We start from the raw sequence: 21,023 nt of genomic DNA on the forward strand, positions 1-21,023 counted from the left end.
TTTGTTTAGTCTACTCAAGACAGCTTTGAGTCTTTATTGGAAGCCTGTATATTGGGTAGATGCTTGTCTGGTTATGGACGCAATTGTTTTTACAGAAGGCCTTTGTTGTCTTTTTTTTTTTTCTCTCAGGACCATGCTTGTTTGATTGAATTTCTTGGCGCTGCCATGATGATAAGCAAACTGTGTCTGACTAAAGGTTGACCTGCACATCATCCTGGTGGTGCTTGTTCCGGACTAGACGCTTCTTTTGCTGAAAGTGTTTGTCCCAGTTTTCTGCCAGATCTTGGAGAAAGGATTCTGATATGAATTTTGTTTCATCTCCATCCTATGCATTAATTTTCTAGTTTTATCATAACACTTCTCAGTCCCACTTGTTCCTGTTGCAATAAACAAAGCCTTTGGGACCTTTGCCATGTTTTCCTGTAGTTATCAAGACAGGACAAAGCCTTTCTGGCCAAGGCTTTCCTTCCTGTGTTTTTATCAAAGAAGCAGCTTTTTTTTTTTCTCCACATTCACAAGGGACAAACTTTTTTTGTTTTGTTTGACTGTCTGTCATGCTTATGTTTAAGACACTAAATGATCTTTTTGGCAAAAGACTGTTCCTGTATGTTTGCTTAGGAAAAAGCATGTTTTTAAATTTTCATCCTGTATGTGCCAAGCAGCAGGCCTAACTACTCCAGTGAATTAGTATTGTGTTGCAATTTGTTGTTACCTTGTGAGAACATCATTGGGTGATCATCTGTCCAGGCTAATTTAGATTACTGGACAGAGACCTCTGCCAAAGACTCCTGTCACTTGGGCTTGCAGATGTTCTAGGAAGTTCTCTGGTTTAATTAATGGAGACTTGTGGAAGCACTTCTGTGTTTTTTACATGATGGCTTATGTGTGCACGTCACGTGTTCAGTGCCTGCACAGAGAACTGAGTAGTTGTGTATTAGCAAAATTTTTGCTTTACCCCTTTATGCCATGGCTACAATTGAGCAAATGTTTTCAAAGCTGCACAGAGAAGCTCAGAGTGGAGAAAGTTGCACTAAAGGACATATAGTATTGTGAGACTTTGGGAAAGGAATGAAAAAGTGCCACAAAGTATAACAGGCTGCCATAAAGAACAGGGAGACCAGAAGTTATGATCACTTCAGGTACTCCTTTGCTTGTGGCACAGAATCGGCGGTACGGATTGATGACACAGTGGTAGGCACATCCAGCAGCTGGCCAGTGAAATTGCAGTAGCAGACTGCAAATCCATGAGCTCTGTCATTTACTCATTCTTCTATGCCTTTTGCTGTTTATGACAGATATCACAGCAGGCCTATGAGCATTGAATGTACGTGCCGTGCTTGCCTGTCACAACCATTTTGGATGGATGTTAACCTGCCAACTGTCTTAACAAAAAACAATGTTAGATTTATTTTATTTTATTTATTTTCTTGTCTTAGTTTCTTGTCTTGACCTGCTCAACAGCGATTTTTTTTTAACTGATGCTAGTGCACCTTTCTTCTTTTCTCCGGTTCTGTCCTTAATGTCGCATCTTTAGCAGGGGATTGGAAATCTGGAGGGCCCTGCCGCACTTCGGGAAAGCAACTCCTCTCTTGATGAAAGTGTTTTTCAGCAAGGTAATTATAATATCCATGTTAATATACTTATAGTATGTTTGATTTGGTGAATATATGGCAAAGAATAAACTTGTGAGGTTTAAAAATCTTAGTATAGGTTTGGCAAAAATATTTACATCTAGATCTGAATAAAAATGGCCCTGTCGTGGTTTATGTTCTGGAAGGGGCGATTTGATGAAGCTTCAATGTTTTCACTTTTCGTCTCCATGAAAAGGGCAACCTATTACATTTTTAAGTGCTGAAGGTAATGCCTCCGAACAAAACTGAATAGACCTCCGTGCCTGATTTTTGTTCCTGGTGGTGTTCTTGGTGACACAGGAATGAAAATACTGTTTGAAATAGTGAAAGGTGTTTCATGCGTACGTATGTGTTACTGTGAGCAAAAGTCCCTAGGACGTGCAAACGGCAACCGAAGCATATAGATTTTTTACCTGCTTATAGGCAAAATGGCCAGATGCGCATCCTACAGGCTTCTGTCTCCTATAGCATGTATACACCTGAAATGGCTGCAGACCCTGAGCGTATTGGTGTGTGTATTGGTTTCCCACCACTTGAAGAAGTTCGGAGTGTCTGCTCCTTTTTTCGTGTCACACAAGTAATAGTGTCTAAGTTTTCTTTTTCTTTAGGTATATAGCTTTGACTAAAGTGTGTCAGGCATGCATTGAATGTGCTGTGGGCATAGTTCAATAAATTCTGCTGCCATTCATTTGTGGGAATGTGAATTGGCTATGCAGAATGAAAGAAATTAGCATTTGGCTGTCAGTCTCATATACAAGTAAGGGTTGATTTTGAGCAGAGCAACTGTTGTCATGTCAGATGTGTATTTGTTTGTATGAGCATGACAGTATGGCTTTTTGCTTTGCCCGAACCTCTTTCACCTAACCTGAGGGCATCATCATTCTGTGCTTTCTCTTGGAGGAGAAGAAGCCATACCACCTGAGCAGGCAGCTAAGGAAAAGGGCGGCGTGCATCATCCCTTGCTGAGCAGTGGCGACTCCTCGCCTCCTACCATAGAGCCACCGGTGAGCCACACTTGGGGGGGTGTCATTTCAAGTTTTTATCGCAATGTTTAGTTTCTTTGTCGCTCAGTGATGAGTCACTTGAAAGTACCCATCAATGATGACAGCTTTTAGTCACCTCAAGGACAGGACTAGTTTGGCTGGAATTGATGTACATATTGCTTGTTTTATGACTAGTGATGTGTGCTGCAAAATACCGTGCAAGCGCCCACTTGTGTGTGACTGGGCAGAAACATCAGTGGAGTGATATGGCTAGCTGCTGCACCAGTCATAGGTACTGTCTTCCAGAGAGCTTAGCTTATGTCTGTGCAAAAGGAATTGTGAATCTTCATAGTTTCATTTCCAGTGGCTGCTCTACTAATGAAAATAATGTGTCGGGACAGAGTGAGGTACTCAGGCGCACGAATTTAATTTTCCTCAGTCAGTGCAGTTTTTGAAAATATTGTAACCAAAAACATCCAGCCAAATAATGTCTTGTTAATCTTGTGCTTTAGTTTTGTCTCATGGGCTACTGTACAAGGCTGTGTGAATGTATAGAACTGGAAGATGTATTCATAATTTCAGAAACAGGTGTTTTCTTTCCCATGCTCAGCTGGCGGAAGAAAAGGGTTGGCAGAGAAAGCCTGGAAGTCGACTGGGCGGCTGCCTAACACAGAGTGATCAGACTCGCCTCCGTGTCTTTGTCCAAGAATTTTGCGGCCAAGCCCTGGTCCCCTATGTTGAAGAGCAGATGCGGATTCTCAATGACCAGGTGCCTGCCACTTTCAACCAATGCTGTTTACACCCATTAAACTTTTTTTTTTTTTTTTAAAGCAGTAGTAATAATTGTAATATGCTCTCCATGGCATTCTTGCAGCTCCTGCTACCAGAACTGAAAACTCTGTCTTGTTCCAACTGAATGTGGACATGGATTACAAAAATGGCAGAAGGCTTTGCGAGATTGCCGTTTGCTATTTTTTGGCGGTACATCCTAATCTGCTTTTTTTTTTTTTTTTTTTTTTTCAGTTGTCTATTTGACTAGTTGAAAACAATTCTGCAAAGAAACTTCTAGAGAGCATTGTAAAGCACCTGAACCTAAAAATTCTATTGGCTTATGTCTTGTGCAGTCTTATGGCCCAGAAAGGCTACAGAAATGTGAATTTCATGGGAGGAATGCACTGGCACTTGGCAATTGCAGCAATCTAAAACAAATGTAAACTTACCTTATGTCTGGCATTCTTCTTTAGGCAGGTGCTGTGTTTGTTTAGTCTTTATTGGTTATTTTGTTTCCTTGAATTTCATGCACGGTTTAGTGGAAGAGGGCCACATGTTGATTTCGTGATGCATCAGCAGCTTCCAGTGCTACGTGTGTATTGCCAGTGTTGCCAGTGGCTATACTTGGTCCATTGGTATGTTCATATTCAGTTTCCTGCTTGTTTTGTCATAGGTTGGCTTCAGAGAATTTTGGCTTGTACATTTCGCTTCATTAGGTTACTGTGGTGAGAATATGATGTATTTCGTTTATTTTTTTCAGGTAACGAACAAGAAAGGTATCCATAGGTCTCTGTTGAGCATGAAGAAGTTATTTGCTGGAAGCAAGACAAGTCCCCAAGGGCCTCATGCTTCAGTCAACTCAGTTGTGTAAGTACTCTTTTTTTTTTTTTTATCTTTCATTCTTTTTTAAGCCCTTATGTCTGACCAGAATGAGTCTCATGGGATGCAAGGGCACAAAAAAAAATTGTTGGATGGATTGTTCATGTGGTATATGGCATTTAACGTCCTGAAGCAGCACCGATATAATTAAGAATGCCATATAGTGGAAGATGAAAGGCTTTGAGGTAATTTTAATGACCTGGAGTTCCTTAATGTGGGCTTATATTTCAGAGCATACAGGTTTCCAGCATTTTGGGTCCATCAAAATCTGGCTGCCATGGCCAGGATTTCACTCTGTGACCTTGCCCTTGGCTGCAGAACATCTTAGCCACTTTACTACAGTCGAATCTTGATATATTGAACAGCACGGTGATCACAAAATAGTTCAATATAGCCAGAATTTGTTATATAAAATTCACGTAGAAAACACGTCAGAAACTAGTACAACTCAGTCAGTGAACCAATTGTGGCACAATAGATACTTGAAGCTTTAAACAAAGTATTTATTTATTTGGCTGAAAGTACTGTAGCAGCATAGCTTGCTTCATATTGGCAATCATGTGCTTAACCACGGCATCCTAAACATAGTCTAAACGATCCACAAGTGATAGTCTGGTGCCTTTTATTGCGTCGTAGTACGTACAAAGGCCAAAGAAGCTACAGCCGCAGTTGCAGTCAGGAGCGGAGCAACATCAGCGTTTGCAGGATCAACCTTGGCAGCGTCTTCATTTGGCTGCTGGCATTTTTCCCCAAGACTGCCTCCCTGACAATGTTAAAGCAGTCCTTAAAATTATGCAGCCAACCGCTCTGGCATTGAAGTTCTCGACACCAAAAATGAATACAAAGCTCTTGGCCTTCTGTTGTAGTATCGGTCGTGATAAAGAAATATTTCGGGCCCTTTCGTCGATGAACCATTCGTACAGCACCTTCTCAACGTCTTCAAAGGCAGCTTTGCGCGCTTTCCAAAGGACGCCCTCGCTGCCGTCCTTGTGTGTAGCTATCGTGCGCAGCAATCAAGAATGCCCACCGCGCCGCCGCTATCTTTGAGGGTGTTGCGGGAAAGCTCGCCTCTTGTCAGCAGTGCGCACGTGGTCTGGGGTGGCGGTGTTCGATATATCCATTTTACATCCGGCCCTGTTCGAAATAAAGAATTAAATTGCATGCGATTTTCTACGGGATATAGAAAGTGTTCAATATATGCAGTAATTCAATATATCCGTGTACAATATATCAAGATTTGACTGTACATTTGTAGTGGTTTTTCATGTAAATCCTTGGCTTTACTAATCTGTCTAGCAGCCTAACTGTAAAACCGTGATGTTGACCATGCTGAAGTAACTGGCATGTGAAAGATACAGAAGGCTCTTTTTCTTTAAATGAAAGCTTCACTACACCAGCTTTTCGAGCTGTCAGCGTCACAGAGGTTTTCACCTTGAACAGCCTTGAAGGTCAAGCTCCCTTCCTTCTCTCAAGTCTGACAGATACTGCGCCTTTTCTTTCTTATAAGCCAATGTACAATATAAAAGAAAACAAATATGAAAACAAGATCTTGACCTGGTTAGTTGTAGGTGTCCACAATTCGTGGCGTCCACTCAAAAGTATAAGGCTCCTTCCTTTCCCCAAAACCTAATTTGAATAAAAATTATCACAAAACCACAGATTGAAAAGTGGGTGTTACAGAGGCTATCACTGCAACACACAGCTTTCACTCTAGCACTAGGTTCAAGCCATGCTTAAGCCCCCGCAGTTTTTTGTTTATGAACCGATCAGGCGTGTAGATTTTGTTACATATTTAATGCTTTTACCCTCATACACACCAGGCCACCATCTTTCTGCCATACACCCCTGCCGGGGTGACTCAGTGGTTACGGCGCTCAACTACTGTTCTCAAGGATGCGGGATCGAATCCCGGCTTCGGCGGCTACTTTTTGGTGGTGACGCTTTTCGGTGGAGACAAAAAGCAAGGTGTCCGTGTGCTGTGCGATGTCGGTGCACGTTAAAGATCTCCAGGTGGTTGAAATTTCCGGATTCCTCCACTACAACGTCTCTCATAGCCTGAGTTGCTTTGGGAAGTTAAACCCCACAAACCAAACAAAACCATCTTTCTGCCATACCTTTGAGACACGACACTGAAGATGAAAGTAATCAGTTGCAGTAGAAACTTGGTGTAGTGCCCCGAGTTTTTTGGCACTTTGTTGGGTTTTCAAAATGCTTTCAGAGGGCCAATCATTTTTAGTGTGGACACTTAAATTTGCCTGTTAAGAGAAGCATACATAACTAAAGTGTACCTCATTTATTTCGTTTAGCTGGCCACAGTGGCACTGTGGTTCGGACTCTTGGCTGCTGAGCGAAGCGACTTGGGTTCGATCCCAGCTATGGTGGCTGCGTTTTTATGGGTGCAACGCAAGACGCTCGTGTACAGTGTGATGTCAGGGCATGTTGAAGAATCCCAAGCAGTAGAAAATACCTGAAGCTGTCCACTACAGCTTCCCTCATAGTCTGAGTCACTTTCGGATTTTAAACTCTATAAAACAAAAATTTCATGAATTCATTGAAGATCTTGTGCATAAATTTGTCCAACGTAATTTTTACTTTACGATGCAGACTTTTGCTATGTCGATATTGGCTCACCATTCCAGTGCCCTCTTGCACAATACTAACCGTAGTATATACTGCTGTAAAATGAAGAGTGTCAAATTTCTTAGAGGCATGAGCTTTGTAAGCTGCAAAATAATTTTTTCCTGCTGTTTTTGAAGGCGCCAGACAGTTACGCCTGTACACCTAACAGCATAAGATGCCTGTGGCTTCATTTCAACCCGTCACCCACTTGCCTCTACTGCAGGTATGGTCAGGATGCGCCAGAACTGCAGGTGCGCCGCCTCGGAGACTTGGCTTTTCTCTTCCAGTTGTATGAGTTTGCTTACCAGGCATACCATAGTGCAAAGAGGGACTTCAGTGGTGACAGTGCCTGGCTGCACTTGGCAGGAGCTCAGGTAGGATTTAGCTGCACACTGCTGTTGCAACAGAATATTTTGAAACTTTTGTGCAGCGTATTGTGAAGCACTTGCAGCAGGTTGTTGAGATGTGTAAATTCTTGTGTGTTTCTTGTTTGCGAGCTTGTAACAGGGCACAGAAGAGGTTTTGGTGTATCCTGGGAAATCAGTGCGGGACTGTGGCCAAGAAGCTCATGTTTGTTGTTTAAATCTGGCCATAGCTCGTTCCTTTGACTAAAGCACAAATAATTGCAATAGCACTGCACTTTTTTCTTCTCTGCTTTGCACTTTGCTTATGCCCCTGACTGGGTAGTTTCAGCTATAACGGTCAAATTGCACTTCAGCAGGGCAAGTTTTATTGAGATGTTTTTATGAGCTTGTGCAGCTGGAGTAGACTATGATAATGCTTTTAAGAGGGGTAAAGGATCTGGCACAACAAGCCTTTAAGACGGTATCAATAGGAGCATTACGTAGCTAGGAACGAAATGCATTTTTGGTGTGCGGAGTGTGTAGAGAATGCAGAGCTGTGCATATATGAAAGTTCCTACATTGCAGGAAGGGCTTGGAATATCTGAAGCGATCATTTCAACTATGTTCTTTTATTTTGTTACTGTGGATAGCTCTCCGTGATACCTTCACCAGCTACCTTGCATGTAGCATAGTAGCAAGGTAGCAATTAATAAGGTTTGACTTCTACAGTCAAACCTTATTAATTGGATGCTAATGGGATAAGAGAGAAGGCTGAAATTCACCAAATATCGGTTTGTTTGGTGGTCCGGAAAAAGAACCTTAATATATATAAATAAGTTGTCTGGTTGCTTTTGCTTGAGAAATTTACATGGCAATCAATATTTTCCCACTTCTGCCTAATCATGCAGTGTGTATGCCTCCCTCCCTCTGCACACAATATGAAAAAGTCATCTTCTGAATATATGCACACGACATAATGCAAAATGATTAATGGCTCTTCAGTGGCACTACAATGCTGAGAGCACAGTTTGCATCATGCATGCTGTAAAAACCAAGAAAATAGTGGAGCATGCTGCAAAACAAGAGTGTTTCCTACCGTACCTTCTTGATTGATAATCACAGAAATGAGTATGGAACTTTAACGTTTCAGTTGTGCACCAGCACAGCTCATAATACTGAGTCGTTCATTTACCATTGTCATCACCTCATCTCTGGTGACCTGTGCACACGTTAGCTCTGCTGCCTGCCTCAATTAACTGAAGTGCGGCAAAATTCCTCTGTACTAACCAGGGTTCACACCTTAGAATGTGCATATGTTTTGTGAGACCAGGTGGGATTTCCAAATTAACAGAGGTTGGTTTACTGTACAGTCGCCGACAGATTTTCCGGACCTGACCGATTATTCGGACTCTGCCATGGCATCGTCACACGCTGCATTAAGTCAAAATATGACACTTACCGAAATTTCGGACGTTTGAAAGTTTTCTCGTTCGAGTTTTCCGACTTTTTCTCTCGATATCAGGTCAAAGGCTATGAAAAATTGCTGCATAAATGCTGCCATTTGGTTTTTCTGCAACCTCGAACACGCGTTGCATACATCCTGCATAGCTGTATTTCTCTCGATAGCAGGTACTGCTAGCTGCACACACTTCCGTCAACTGGTGGCGACAGAGGTCGCCTCGAAGGACAAGCCAATCAGCTCGAAGCGTGCCTCTATCACATGACTATACGTCACGCCTTGCGCGTAGCTGTGAGCGAGAGAGCCAGTGGTATGGGTGGTTGTGGCACGAGTCCGCTTGCAGATGCCGGCGCGCAAGCATGGAAGAATTAATAAAATTGCACGCCTGTCTAGTGCCTCAAAAAGCACCCACTGCCAGGTGACAACAGAGGCTGATTTTACTTCATTTTGCAATACACCAGGTGTCCTGGTGTATTGCAAAATGACGACTTCCGAACACACGACTTCCGAAGAGAGCTTTGTATTCCGACTTTCATTCTAACTCCAGGTGGTTGCTGGAGCTTGCAAGATAGCATCGTTTCTTTCTTTCTTTCTTTTTTTAATCCAATGCGCTCAAGCCAATGCCGCTATATCTTTTTTTTTTGTTCACGCGGGAGGTGGGAGAAAATAAGGGGGGGGGGGGGGGGGGGGGGCTGAAGTAGTGTCATGTGGGAGCAGCGAGACTGTGCCCGAACTTGTTTGCCGGTGTCCAGCACTGCTTTGTTTGAACATTGTGTGGCTCCAACTGATGCGCGGTTTTCCCGCAGAAACAGTTTGACCAGTTTCCCGAAGATCGGTCGGCAACTGTATTTTTCAATACTGTGCATAGGTTTTGCATATGCACCAAACACTACCACTGAGCATCCAGTAACTATTGCAGCTTCAGAACGTTAAATTTACTATTGGTTGTTTTGCACCTAAAAAACAAGTGTGATTTGGTAGCAGGATTTTTATGGACAATATAAGCAAGCATACAGTCGAACCTCGTTATAACGAACACGGATACAGCGAATTATCGGATATAACGAAGTAAAAGCAAAGTTTGGTTGGCAGTGCTTTATTTCTATGGGAGTTCTATCTGTATAACGAAATGAAAAACTGAAAATTTGACACCAAATCGGTTATAACGAAGCATATTTCGTATTCACACGACTCAAAATCCGCAAAGAAGCAAAAAAAAAAAAATTCAAAATGCTAAATTTCGGTTTTATCAATCGCCTCCACCTAAAATGTGTTTGAATCACCCGCGCTTTCGCACGCCACGCCATCTAGGGACCGCGAATGAATCTAGCATCAACGGCTGCCTGGCATGTGACCGGCACGTGATCGAACCACCGCCCGTGTCGCCTCCACCTAAAATTGTTTGAATCACCCGCGCTTTCGCACGTCACGCCATCTAGGGACCGCGAGTGAATCTAGCATCAACGGCCACGGCCGGTCTCGAGGGAGAGAGTGCGCGCTCTTTCTTACGCCCTTCTCAATTGCCGCGGGAACAATGGGAACTTTTCTCCTTGAGTTACGTTCTCCGCCACCGCAAGGGGCGCGACCTGCTCACTGTTCGCTCCGCATCTGCTTCAGCGGCGGCGGGCGGCTTTTGCCTGGTTTCGCGCTGTCGCTCGCGAGTTTCGTGGTGAGTGTAGCCCCGAAATTAAAGAGCACAAAAGGTAGATGCTGCAGCGGCATGTCGTCAACATACCACACGTGAACAGATATAAAAAACACTGTCGTTCAGCAAACGTTCGACAAGCATGGCATACACTGCGGCACAGTAGCTACTTTTGTCCATTTTAATCTGCATTTTCCCCAAGCCTGTACAAGAATAGGAACAAAAAGAAAACTGAATGAGCAGTGATCACATTGAAGCTTCTTCATGGCTAACATGACAGCAAATCGTCTGCAACAGCAAAACCGTCTTTCAGCGCTAGATGCGAAACCATTCATGTAGCACCTAAGACGAAAATAATTTCATAAAAATGTAATGTAAATTGCAAAATGCTTGCATGATATAAAGTATTATTATAACAGTCAAAGTAAACGTTATAGGGTTGAGTTTTAAATGTTATTACAATTCATATATTAGGCAATGTGTGGTATTATAAACATTATTTTAATTTTGCAAATAAACATTGTTTTAATGAAATTTTTACATGATATTATGCCTATTATGAAAACAAAAAATGTTTTGATATTCATGGCACCACTTGTGCTCGAAGTGGTAAAAAAAAGGCCAATAAATGATGAAGGTGATACTCAATGCAGTGACTTACAAATGAGTTCACCTGCTATATCGAAAGTATGCAAGAAACTTCTAAAGCGTTAAAGAAGTACACTCTCACTGAAGACTCATTTCGAGCCTTATATAGCGACCCATTGATCTCTTCAGGAAAATAAGGTTAATATGCGGAAGGGAATTACATATGCTAGATGCGAGGGCCGTAACAGCTAGCGGCACATGACTACATTGTCAAGACTGGCGTTTCATCTGAGAGCAAAATCAAGGCACTGAAGGAAGTGATGGCATCTCCTACCATCCCATTTCCCACTGTCACATATTTTGGTTCACCTTACGTCGCTGGATATATCGTTTAGTTAATCAACTTCGGGTGTGACGCTTGCGCTATTCTTGAAACTAGCGAAAGAAGCAGCCCCAAGTAGTACGCTCTTCTATGAGGACAATGTTCTGGTGGACTGCATTATCCGAAACCAGAGCTTGTTGCCCTATTGGACAAGTTTTTTTTTTTTTTTCCGAAAAAGCTGCCGTGCACCTACTACACACAAATGTACTCGAAGTACTTAAGATCCTGATTCAGTCAGCATTTCAGAACTCAACACTGAGTTGCCCGAAAGGAATTGACAACAGCTATGTTATTAGGTCCGCTTCTTTGATATTTGAATTTATCAATTATTCCAGCAAAGTGACGGAGAAGACCGAGAGGCGTTGTGCACAAGCCGTGCAGGAAGATTTTGAGCCTGAATTTTCTAGACGCAGGTCGCATTTTGATGAATTGATGAGTATATTGTGCAATGTGTAACCTTGAAGGACAATTTTTTTATTGTTTGCCGCTCTTTTCGATTCTGCTTAACTGTTTATTCCCATTTCCTCGATTAAAAGTAGTCGCGAGACTACATATACATCTTCGGTCTTTCAACCGACTGATATGTTTTGAACGAAGCTAGAACAACCCACGCCACTAGACAAGTGAAATTTTTACTATATGAGTAAATTTTTGTTCTTTACCCTGAATCTGAGACACGCCATGAATTTTTGCCGGTGCCTCTTCTGATCTAAACGAAAACGGTAGCGGTTGACAGAATCTCCACCCAACAGTTCACCATGCACTCACGTCAGGTCGCGCTACACCTGCTTAAAACATTCAAAGGCAGATTGCATAGCCTGGTAAATTTAGTTTTGTACAAAACTTAGGGGTAAAAAATGTTGAAGTGTACCCAAAGCTTCATTCGACCGTGCACGGCCGCACTGACGAAGGAGCGCGCGCGTGAGCGGATTGTTGACTGTATTTTATTCCTCGTACACGATAAATGTTCGATGTTGATGACGGACTTTGTATAAACCATAAGAGGCGAAATATCAGGACCTGCCGGTTGCAACTGACGCGGGCGAAGCTAAAAGCGAGCGCGCGTTTCCCTTGCGCGTGAACGGCTGTAGCGGAGGAGCAGCAGTGGGGCGGTGGCGACCCCACCGAGGCGCGGCGGGCGGTGGACACAGACCCCATTGGGGAGGCCATAAGAGAAGAGAAGCGCTCTCTCCCTCGAGACCGGCCGTGCAACGGCTGCCTGGCATGTGACCTGCACGTGATCGAACCACCGCCCGCGTGCCCCTGCCCCTACTTTTTACCGACCCGCGCGCGTGCTCACTTTCCTCGAGGTCGTGCCGTCGTCTTGCAGCATGGCGGCGCCGAAATGCAAAGCAGTTTCTCTTGAAACAAAGATAAAAATATTCAGGGCGGTCGACAGCGGGCGCAAGAAGAAAGAGATTGCCGCAGACTTCGGCGTTGCGCCTGCACTCTGTCAACCATACTGAGCGCAAGGCAGAAGATAGAAAACGTGCACTCTGCAGGCGCCGGGAAGAACGACAGGAAGCGCGTCAGGTATTGTCACCACCAGGATGTTGAAGATGCCCTGTTCGCGTGGTTCAAGGACTTTAGAGCGCGCAACCTGCCTGTGTCTGGTGCCGTGCTTCAAATGAAGGCAAGAAGTCTCGCTTGCGTCTTAGGCCACGATGACTTCTATGCAATCAGTGGCTGGCTGCAGCGATTTAAAGACCGCCACTAGATTGTTTGCCACACCTTGTCGGGTGAAGAAGCAGCCGTCGATGTAGAGAACTGCGAGAAGTGGGCAGAAAGCTTCCGCATGCAACTGGATGGCTACGAGATGCGCGATGTCTACAACGTGGACGAGACTGCGCTTTTTTTTAAGCTGCTCCGGAAAGGTCACTCGTTGCGGAGAACGAACTGTGCCGAGGAGGCAAGAAAAGCAAAGACCGCATCACCGTTGTTGTTTGTGCCAACATGAATGGGTCAGATAAAAGGCGGCTAACTGTTATTGGTAAATCTGCTCGCTTCAGGTGCCTGCGCAACGCCCGGAATGTCCAAGCGGACTATCGCTCGAACAAAAAGGCGTGGATGACGTCGTCACTCTTTGAAGCATGGCTGAAGGCCTTCGACAAAGACATGGCAGAGCAGTGCAGGAAAGTGCTCCTTATATTGGACAACTGCTCTGCCCATAAGGTGTCTGTACCACTTGAAGCGGTCCGCCTAGTTTTTTTGCCACCAAACTCGACCTCAGTGCTGCAGCCATTAGACAGGGGCATCATTTGCTCACTAAAATGCTGCTACCGAAAGCGATTGGTTACGCAGCTCGTATTTGACATAGACAGGGGCATATCAACGGTCATAAACCTCAAAACTACGCTGGACATGCCGTACGGTGCATGGAACGAAGTGGCACAGTCGACAATAAGAAATTGCTTTGTTGATGCTGGCCTAGCCCCATCCACCAGCGAGACTGAGCCCAACGACGCCCACGATTCTGAAGGTGAAGCGGACAATTTCGACGAGACGACATGGCGTCAACTGGCGGTTCCGAATGTTACGTTCGAGGACTTTATTGCTGCCGATGACAACTTGGCGGTGGCGCCCGAATTGACCGACCAAGAAATTGTTGATCAGCTGCTTCCTACAGATGATGCTACGAGCAGCGATGAGAGTGAAGAAGAAGGCGAAGAGCGAGCTCTCAGCAGCACCGAGGCCGCCGATATGGCGAGGAAATTGAGAAGGTACCTTGAGAACCTACCTGTGGCCAAATCAGCTGACATTGGGAAAGCGCTGCACAGTGTCAATTTCGTTGAGAAATTTATTCTATCAAATAGTGTGAAGTGCCGCCAAATGAAGATTACGTCGTTTTTTAAATAAATCAGTTCTGCGTGGCCTAAATCCCGATTTGTGTGCTCATTTTTGCTTGGCAGTGCAAAATAAAAGGTAAGGGTTCGCGTGCTTATACCACGCTTTAAAGAAAAAAAATGCTTTTTTTTCAGCTCTGTGCTTTCCATTTTAGGGTAGCCTTTACTTAGGTTTGTGAACAGAATTTTTTTTTGTAGGAATTTGTGTGTACTTTTACAACGAATATCTGATATAACGAACAAATTTCCGCGCAAAATGAGACTTCGTTATAACGAGGTTTGACTGTAGTAGGCGGATCCTCTATGGTGGCTTAGTTGCTTTGGAGCTTTGTTGCTGATTAAGGCTACAGGTGTGATCCCGGATGCAGCGGCTGCATTTTGATGGAGGCGAAATACAAAAGTGCCCTTTTGCTGTGCTATGTCAGCACACAGTAAAGAACCCTGTTCAGTCTAAATTAATCAAGGGCCTTCCACTTAACATGCCCTCATTGCTCACGGAGTGCTTTGTGACATTAAATGAAACATACCGCATATGAATATTATAGTAGGTGGAGAGTTGCTTTCAAATTTATGGACCTTTATGATAATATCGAAGTTGAGGTAAGTGGCAAAAGGTTAACATAATAGCTTTAATTTATTGCCCCTTGTTTGCTGGTTGTAAAAAATTTGTTCAGGACATCACTTCTGAAGTAGTGTGGCACGCTACCATTTCTGAGATGTTTCGTCTGATTGACAAACCAGCATTTCAAACATCTGTACCAAAGAGGCATGAACTTCTGAATATCAGTTTTACCAATTTCCTAGGCTGTCTTCTGACAATAAAGGTCAGAACCTTGGACATGCCCACTGAGAGGTAAAATTCTCTGCAAGGTAGGTACAGGGTGATCCACTATTTGCGCAAACGTGCGAGCAGGGGGTCGCTTTGTTTAAAATGCCACTGCGTTTGAGCTTGGCCGTGCATAGACACCAAGTGTCGCAGGGACAGAGAGAGCTGCAGGCGAGGCTTTGCTTGACTTGCCACTTTGGTTAAATGTGCTGCTCAGTTGGACGCAATGGCGATTTGAAGAGAGCGGCCACCTGCTCACGTGTTTGCTCTAAGAGTGGACAACCCTGTATATAATCATGAGAATAAATTCTAGCTCTGAAAAGGTTGTAACTGGAGAGCAAAAGGCTGTCTTGTGTTTCTTGGGCGTTCGGCTTTCAGGGCCCACAAGTTAATAATTATATTTGGGTGTGAGGAAAGGAAATGTGCCATAACTATCTCATTCAGGCTGAACACTCGAACTATGCCTTGAGGGAAGGGATGAAGAAAAGGGGGAAAGGAGGTAGAGGAAGTGTCACCATAGAGGGATTTCATTACTGCTAACATGCTGAGGCTGTATTGTGTGCACTGAAATTTCACAGCACATGGATGCATTCCACATTTCACCTTCATCAGGATGTAGCCACAGACTCCAAAATTCAAACCTGTGAAATTGTTCTCGGCAGCAGAATGCCATAACTGCAGAGCAACTAAGGCGAGTGCCCAGAAGTTAGTTTGGGCAACGTGGGATTTTTATATTTTTGACATCTTGTAGGCATCCCCCTAGCTCGCGTTGTGTTGGGGCGTTACGTCCTGCATATCTGATGTTTCAGCAAAGGGGAAACATCATTATAAAAACATGATATCAGGCAGGAGATTTATCAAAATTCTTTTGTGGACGTGGGCAGCTGCCATAATATTGCGTAATGAACTAATTTCTAAATTAATTTAATTGAATGCTTAAATTAACCTTTTCTTTAGGGTTTAGGGGTGGCTATTGCATGTGCAGAACTGAAGCATGCCCTCCGTATAGCCTGATGGCACTGTTAAATATTGCAAGGAAAAAATAATGGCGCCTGCAGCGTGTTGCTGAATTTCGCATGTCTGCTCATCTCCAAACCAAAACTGAACAAGCAAAGAGCGCCTCTGTTGACTCACTGACTCTGCCTTTCGTTTTGCGACACAGCTGACTTAAACTGCATGCCGGAGCATTGAGCATTGAGTGCCGTCATGTCAGGCTGAGATCTGCGTGCAACTGCTTTTATAAATTCAGCAGATGGCGGCTCCTCCGCATCCTACCCACGCATCACCCAGGCAGTGACATTGCACATTTTCATTTTGCGCTGGCCCAAAGAACGAACTCTTCACTCGCTGAGCGAGGCACGTGTAGTTGGTAGGGATAGCCACGCTAGCTGAATGCTACCGCAAGTTGCTGGCGTTAGTTGCTTGATGAAACACAAGGCGGAGTCAGTGAAGTGAAAGACTATTTTTTCTTGTTATATTTAACAGTGCCGTTAGGGTATATCAAGGATGCATTTAAATTCCGCATATGCAGTAGCTACCCTAAATCGGAATAGTTCGGAAGTTAATTTCAGGATTTCAATTTATTAATCTAGAATCTAACATTCTATGTGTTATTGTGGCGGCCACACATCCGCAACACAACTGTGACCAAAAAGACATCCTGGGTAATGTCATGTTTTTCTTAAAGCTTTGGTTGGCCTTTACTCAAGCATCTTATGATGTGTTCCACCATTTACATTTTACCACTGTGCAGTAACTAAGTGCGCCACTTTTTTCATCTCAGGCATTTCTTTTTCTCAGTAATTCATTGCAGTACCCTGTAACTTTCCAGCTTTGACGGTTGCTGGTGCACAAGCTTATTGTTTGTTGATGTGTGGCAAAGGTACTTGAATGGCATGTTTAGTATATTTACTAACGCTATGTTCATTGCTTGCTGGTAGCCCATGCTTTACTAGGATGACATCTGTTTTGTTGTAGTCCTGCATGCATTAGAAGTTGCTGATTGGAACATGAATTCAGTCTTAGTAAATTATTTTAACCGGCACCCAAGCTCTTTTTTTTTTTCTTCAGTTTTGTTTGTGGTGTGCAATATATTCCAAAGTAGCTTGTCTTACTTCACCTTGTCACCTAATCATTATCAGTGTGGTTCTTGTACCATTAAAAGGGCCAGCACTTTGTTAGCCTTGTACTCAGGAATACAGGCTCCATTTCGCAATGCTTTCAGATCTGGTAAGAAAAGCCTCTGAAATGCTTTAAATGAGTTTCCTACAATGAACCCCTCAAAGAAGAGAGGGATGTTCTATTGGTGGTACAATATGTGGCCAGTGTTTAAGTGGTTGAGGGGTCAGAACCTCTTTAGTGGTGCAGGTAAAATGCACGAGTTGAAACAAAGTTTCAGACAGCATGCTGTATATGTGTGTGTATAGTCTACATGAAGTGTTCATGTGCAAACTTAGCGCTTTGTGTGTTTGGTGTCTTTAACACACCTGTATTGTCATCATTGACTGTCGTCTTTCCTTTTTCAATTTTCGTTCTCAGGGTGAAAATGTGGAGACTATTTTGTCATTTAAAGTGAGTTATTTGATTACTCATGAACGTTTTAAAGTAGCTCCGCTTTTTGTAAATTGCAGGAGATGGCTGCCCTGGCCGTGTTCATGGCTGGTGTTAATGCTCAGCGGCCCTTCCCTGTGCGCTATATGGATTCTGCCATTGACTTGTATCTCAATACATGCAAGTAAGTTAGAAGTTTCGCTATTTAAGAGGAGCTAAATTTTAGCATTTGTGTGCATTAAAGAGAAAGAAAGCCTTTTCCTTTTTACTTTCCACTTCGCTTTTAAATTTTAAGGGTTGTTGACAAGTTGTAAATAATGAGGCTGATATTGAAGTTAGGCGGTTGAACACCTTTGCATGTGCTACTTTATTAATAGGATCTGAATTGATATTCTGAAATGATGTATTAAAGGGGTCAATGCAGTGCCTAAAATGAGGTAAAGCAAATCGATCGAGAGATAGGTACTCCCTCACAAGTCAGTTCACCGCGAAAATTTTTCAGGTAGCTTCAGTGACACCGGAGATATCGGTGATTAAAAATGGCACTCCTTCTCTCAACTCAACACTCGGAGACACTAGAAAAAAAAACGAAGAAAACAGCTCGAAAACTCCGCCCCGCTAGCCCCGCCCACGAAGCGTCATCAGATGATGCTTGGTTCTCAAACTTCCGGTTGCCGCGCCGGTTTTCCTGAGCCTCGCCTACGCATTCACGGTCTCTGCCTTTCCCGTCTCATCTGCGTCTGCATAGCTTTCAACCTTGTCTACTGTCTTCCTCGGCCACCGGTTTCTTCAGTTTCTTGACCTCTCGGAATTGTGTGCGACAGCAGCCCGAACGACTCGGCTCGTTCGCGAGAGCATACCTGCAGGTGGATAGGCTGCTGTCCACACACACCAGCGGCCGCCGCGGAGGAGCCCTTTCCTGTCCCATTCAGCGCAAATTAGCGTGCACTTCTGCCGAGCACGGCTTTCTACAAGACCGCTTTCTTCTCTCGCGCTGCCGCGGTCTGTCTCCAGTGTCTATAGCTTTGGTAGCTTTGGTACCGTCTTCTGCGGTTTGACCAACGGTGGCTGGGGAACCTTTGCGAAGTTGACGCGATATTTGCATGGATGCTGGCAGACGATCGAGCGTGCGAGTTGCCCGCGGGCAAACATATCGTTTTCAGCGCTTTTATTATGGTCGGCGAGAGGCATCTCTTGTGCATAGCGAATGGAATGTATGCGCGTATCACTGACGAGAGCACGGACTGATGATAGCTACAGAGTTTGGATATCGGGTGACAGGTGAGCACGAATTATTCGTCCGCGAATCTTAAGAATTGAGATTAACAATAAGGATAGTGTAGTGTTTTTTTTCTTTTTCTTAAAGTCCTTTCACACATCGTTTAGGAAGTGCCAATGTGTAACGTGCACGCGTGTTTTATCTCATGTGTATGCATCGTCCGCGCCAGAATCGACGGCGCAAAACATCAGCAAAGCAGCGCTCAGCACATTCAGTTCGGCAGCGCAGGTTGTCACTGAATTTCGCAGCTACACGCAACAATCGCACACAGGAGCATGCGAGCGGCTATGCTAGAGACTCAGAGAAGCGGGTGATTCCAAAACGCTGTCCGCCGTGGCTTCAACGCAAATAAACAAGGCCTAGCGATGACCAGAGAGCGGCGCATGATCGGAGTGCCGTCGGCCGCAGCGCCCGCGGACGGCATCTCTGCGGTAACCTGGCGGCATCCAGTGCTGCACTTAAGTGGTGCGAATTTGTGTACTTTCGCGATAAAGCTGAGGGAAGGCCTTTTTTGATGCACGTTACTTTTAATTATCAACACGCTGCACAAATGGTCGATGCGGCAAAGACGAGATGGAACATTGGACTACAGTACGCTGCTGCGCCTTCGGTCGGTACATGGAGGTTGATGCTGCCTATTTAATTGGTACGGTGTTGAATCTGACCAGCTGGTGCTCTTTTCGCACTCCTGCACCGACGCGTACTTTCTGTCGGATGCCACCACCTTTTCGGTTAACATCGCGAACCGAAGCGCCAAGCTCGGGTTCACGCATTCAGTGCATGGATGCAGCACTCGAGCAAACGACTTTTGCAGCTACCGGAAGTGTGTCCGTGACGTAGTGGCCGTCGCGGCTGCAGCCAATGGCAGCCTATCGTGGCCTGTCACTCTCGGCACTTGTGACGTAGGTAATCACAGCAGAATAGTTCCAAATTTCGCTGCCACGCAGACACGGCGCAGCCCGCAAATGAAAAAAAAAAACGCTGATTTTAAAAATTAATAATAAATCGCTGGATTTTTTCCGAGGAGTTTTACTTTGGACGAATGCTCAGAAGCATTTGTTCTACACATTGAAAACGTTTATCAGTGACCTTTCTAGCTGTTTCCTACCCCCTTTAATTTGCAGCTGCTTAATATGTTCTTTGTGACACCTTTTTTATGCAGTGGAACAAATATCTCCGCACAAAAAAGAAAAAAAATGTATTAAAAAGGGGTTGGAAAACAAACACCAAAATAAAAAGAGTGCTTATCAACTAAGGTAGGCAATGCATAAATATATAAGGATGCAGAAGAATGTTCCAGAGCCCAAAGCTGATTGATTGAAACACATTTATTGATAGCCTTGCCATGCACTTTTGCTGCTGGCATCTGTGCGGGCATCTGGCCCCACCACAATCACGACTGCCGAGGAGGGTGCTGGTTTGATAGTCTGTGACATTTACCATCTGTGCGGGCATCTGGCCCCACCACAATCACGACTGCCGAGGAGGGTGCTGGTTTGATAGTCTGTGACATTTACCATAAAGCTTGGCTCTGGGGCCTAAGCCAACAAACTCTCCAAGCTTTTCCCAGAGCATAGCGATGGCCTTGTTGTCGAGAGACAGCGGAAGGACCCAGTCGATGTAGCTGGCCGGGCGGATGGCAGTTGGAATATCGGCAAGAGCCGATTCTAATGTCGGAATAGTCTTTGCAGTTCCATACTATATGGGCAGTGGTCGCTGCACTTCGGCAGTGATGGCACATCCTTTCGTCGGGGTCGTTGTGAAATAATTTTTCTCAATCACGATGTTAACGAAATGTTAGTTGCGAGGCGGCGGACTAATGTCTGTATGGCCCTCGATAACACCTCCGGCATAGGGGGAATGGGGCTCGCCTGTTCCTCGGTGCGTTCCTCTCTTCCATTGTGGAGGTGCTCAAGGGCCTTGCGCTGTCGCTTCCTCGCAATTGCTTTGAAGGTCGAGTGTTCCAACGGGCAGGTTTTGGTACCCGCTATGGTGGAAAGTGCGTTTGGCGTGGTTGATATTTTGCGTGCCGCTGCTCGCCCCTCGCTGTTGGCCCCTCGCTGTTGGCCCACTCATTGCCTTCAATGCCTGCGTGTGTAGGCACCCAGAGGAACGCGCCTGTTTCTCGGTGTGTTCCTCTCTTCCATTGTGGAGGTGCTCAAGGGCCTTGCGCTGTCGCTTCCTCGCAATTGCTTTGAAGGTCGAGGGCTCCAACGGGCAGGTT

At 44.6% G+C, this 21,023-nt stretch overlaps 1 protein-coding gene across 8 annotated transcripts in view; it reads left to right on the plus strand.

The window, feature by feature from the left end:
- The window catches only part of l(3)76BDm (trafficking protein particle complex subunit 8 homolog l(3)76BDm), a 105,352-nt gene that overhangs the window by 13,230 nt on the left and 71,099 nt on the right, over nucleotides 1-21,023 (plus strand). Inside the window, exons 6-11 of one of the 8 annotated variants that reach the window (XM_084588626.1) lie at nucleotides 1,535-1,613; nucleotides 2,502-2,635; nucleotides 3,225-3,383; nucleotides 4,146-4,252; nucleotides 7,107-7,257; nucleotides 17,601-17,704. In XM_084588626.1, the coding sequence (XP_084444752.1) occupies nucleotides 1,535-1,613; nucleotides 2,502-2,635; nucleotides 3,225-3,383; nucleotides 4,146-4,252; nucleotides 7,107-7,257; nucleotides 17,601-17,704 (734 nt within the window). The remainder of the gene's footprint in view (nucleotides 1-1,534; nucleotides 1,614-2,501; nucleotides 2,636-3,224; nucleotides 3,384-4,145; nucleotides 4,253-7,106; nucleotides 7,258-17,600; nucleotides 17,705-21,023) is intronic. The other 7 variants (XM_084588630.1, XM_084588631.1, XM_084588627.1 and 4 more) reach the window with 7 other exon arrangements.

Source organism: Amblyomma maculatum, chromosome 1 (genome assembly GCF_055883805.1).
Source record: "Amblyomma maculatum isolate TAMU_Amacu chromosome 1, ASM5588380v1, whole genome shotgun sequence".
In the NCBI taxonomy this organism is placed as follows: Eukaryota; Metazoa; Arthropoda; class Arachnida; order Ixodida; family Ixodidae; genus Amblyomma; species Amblyomma maculatum.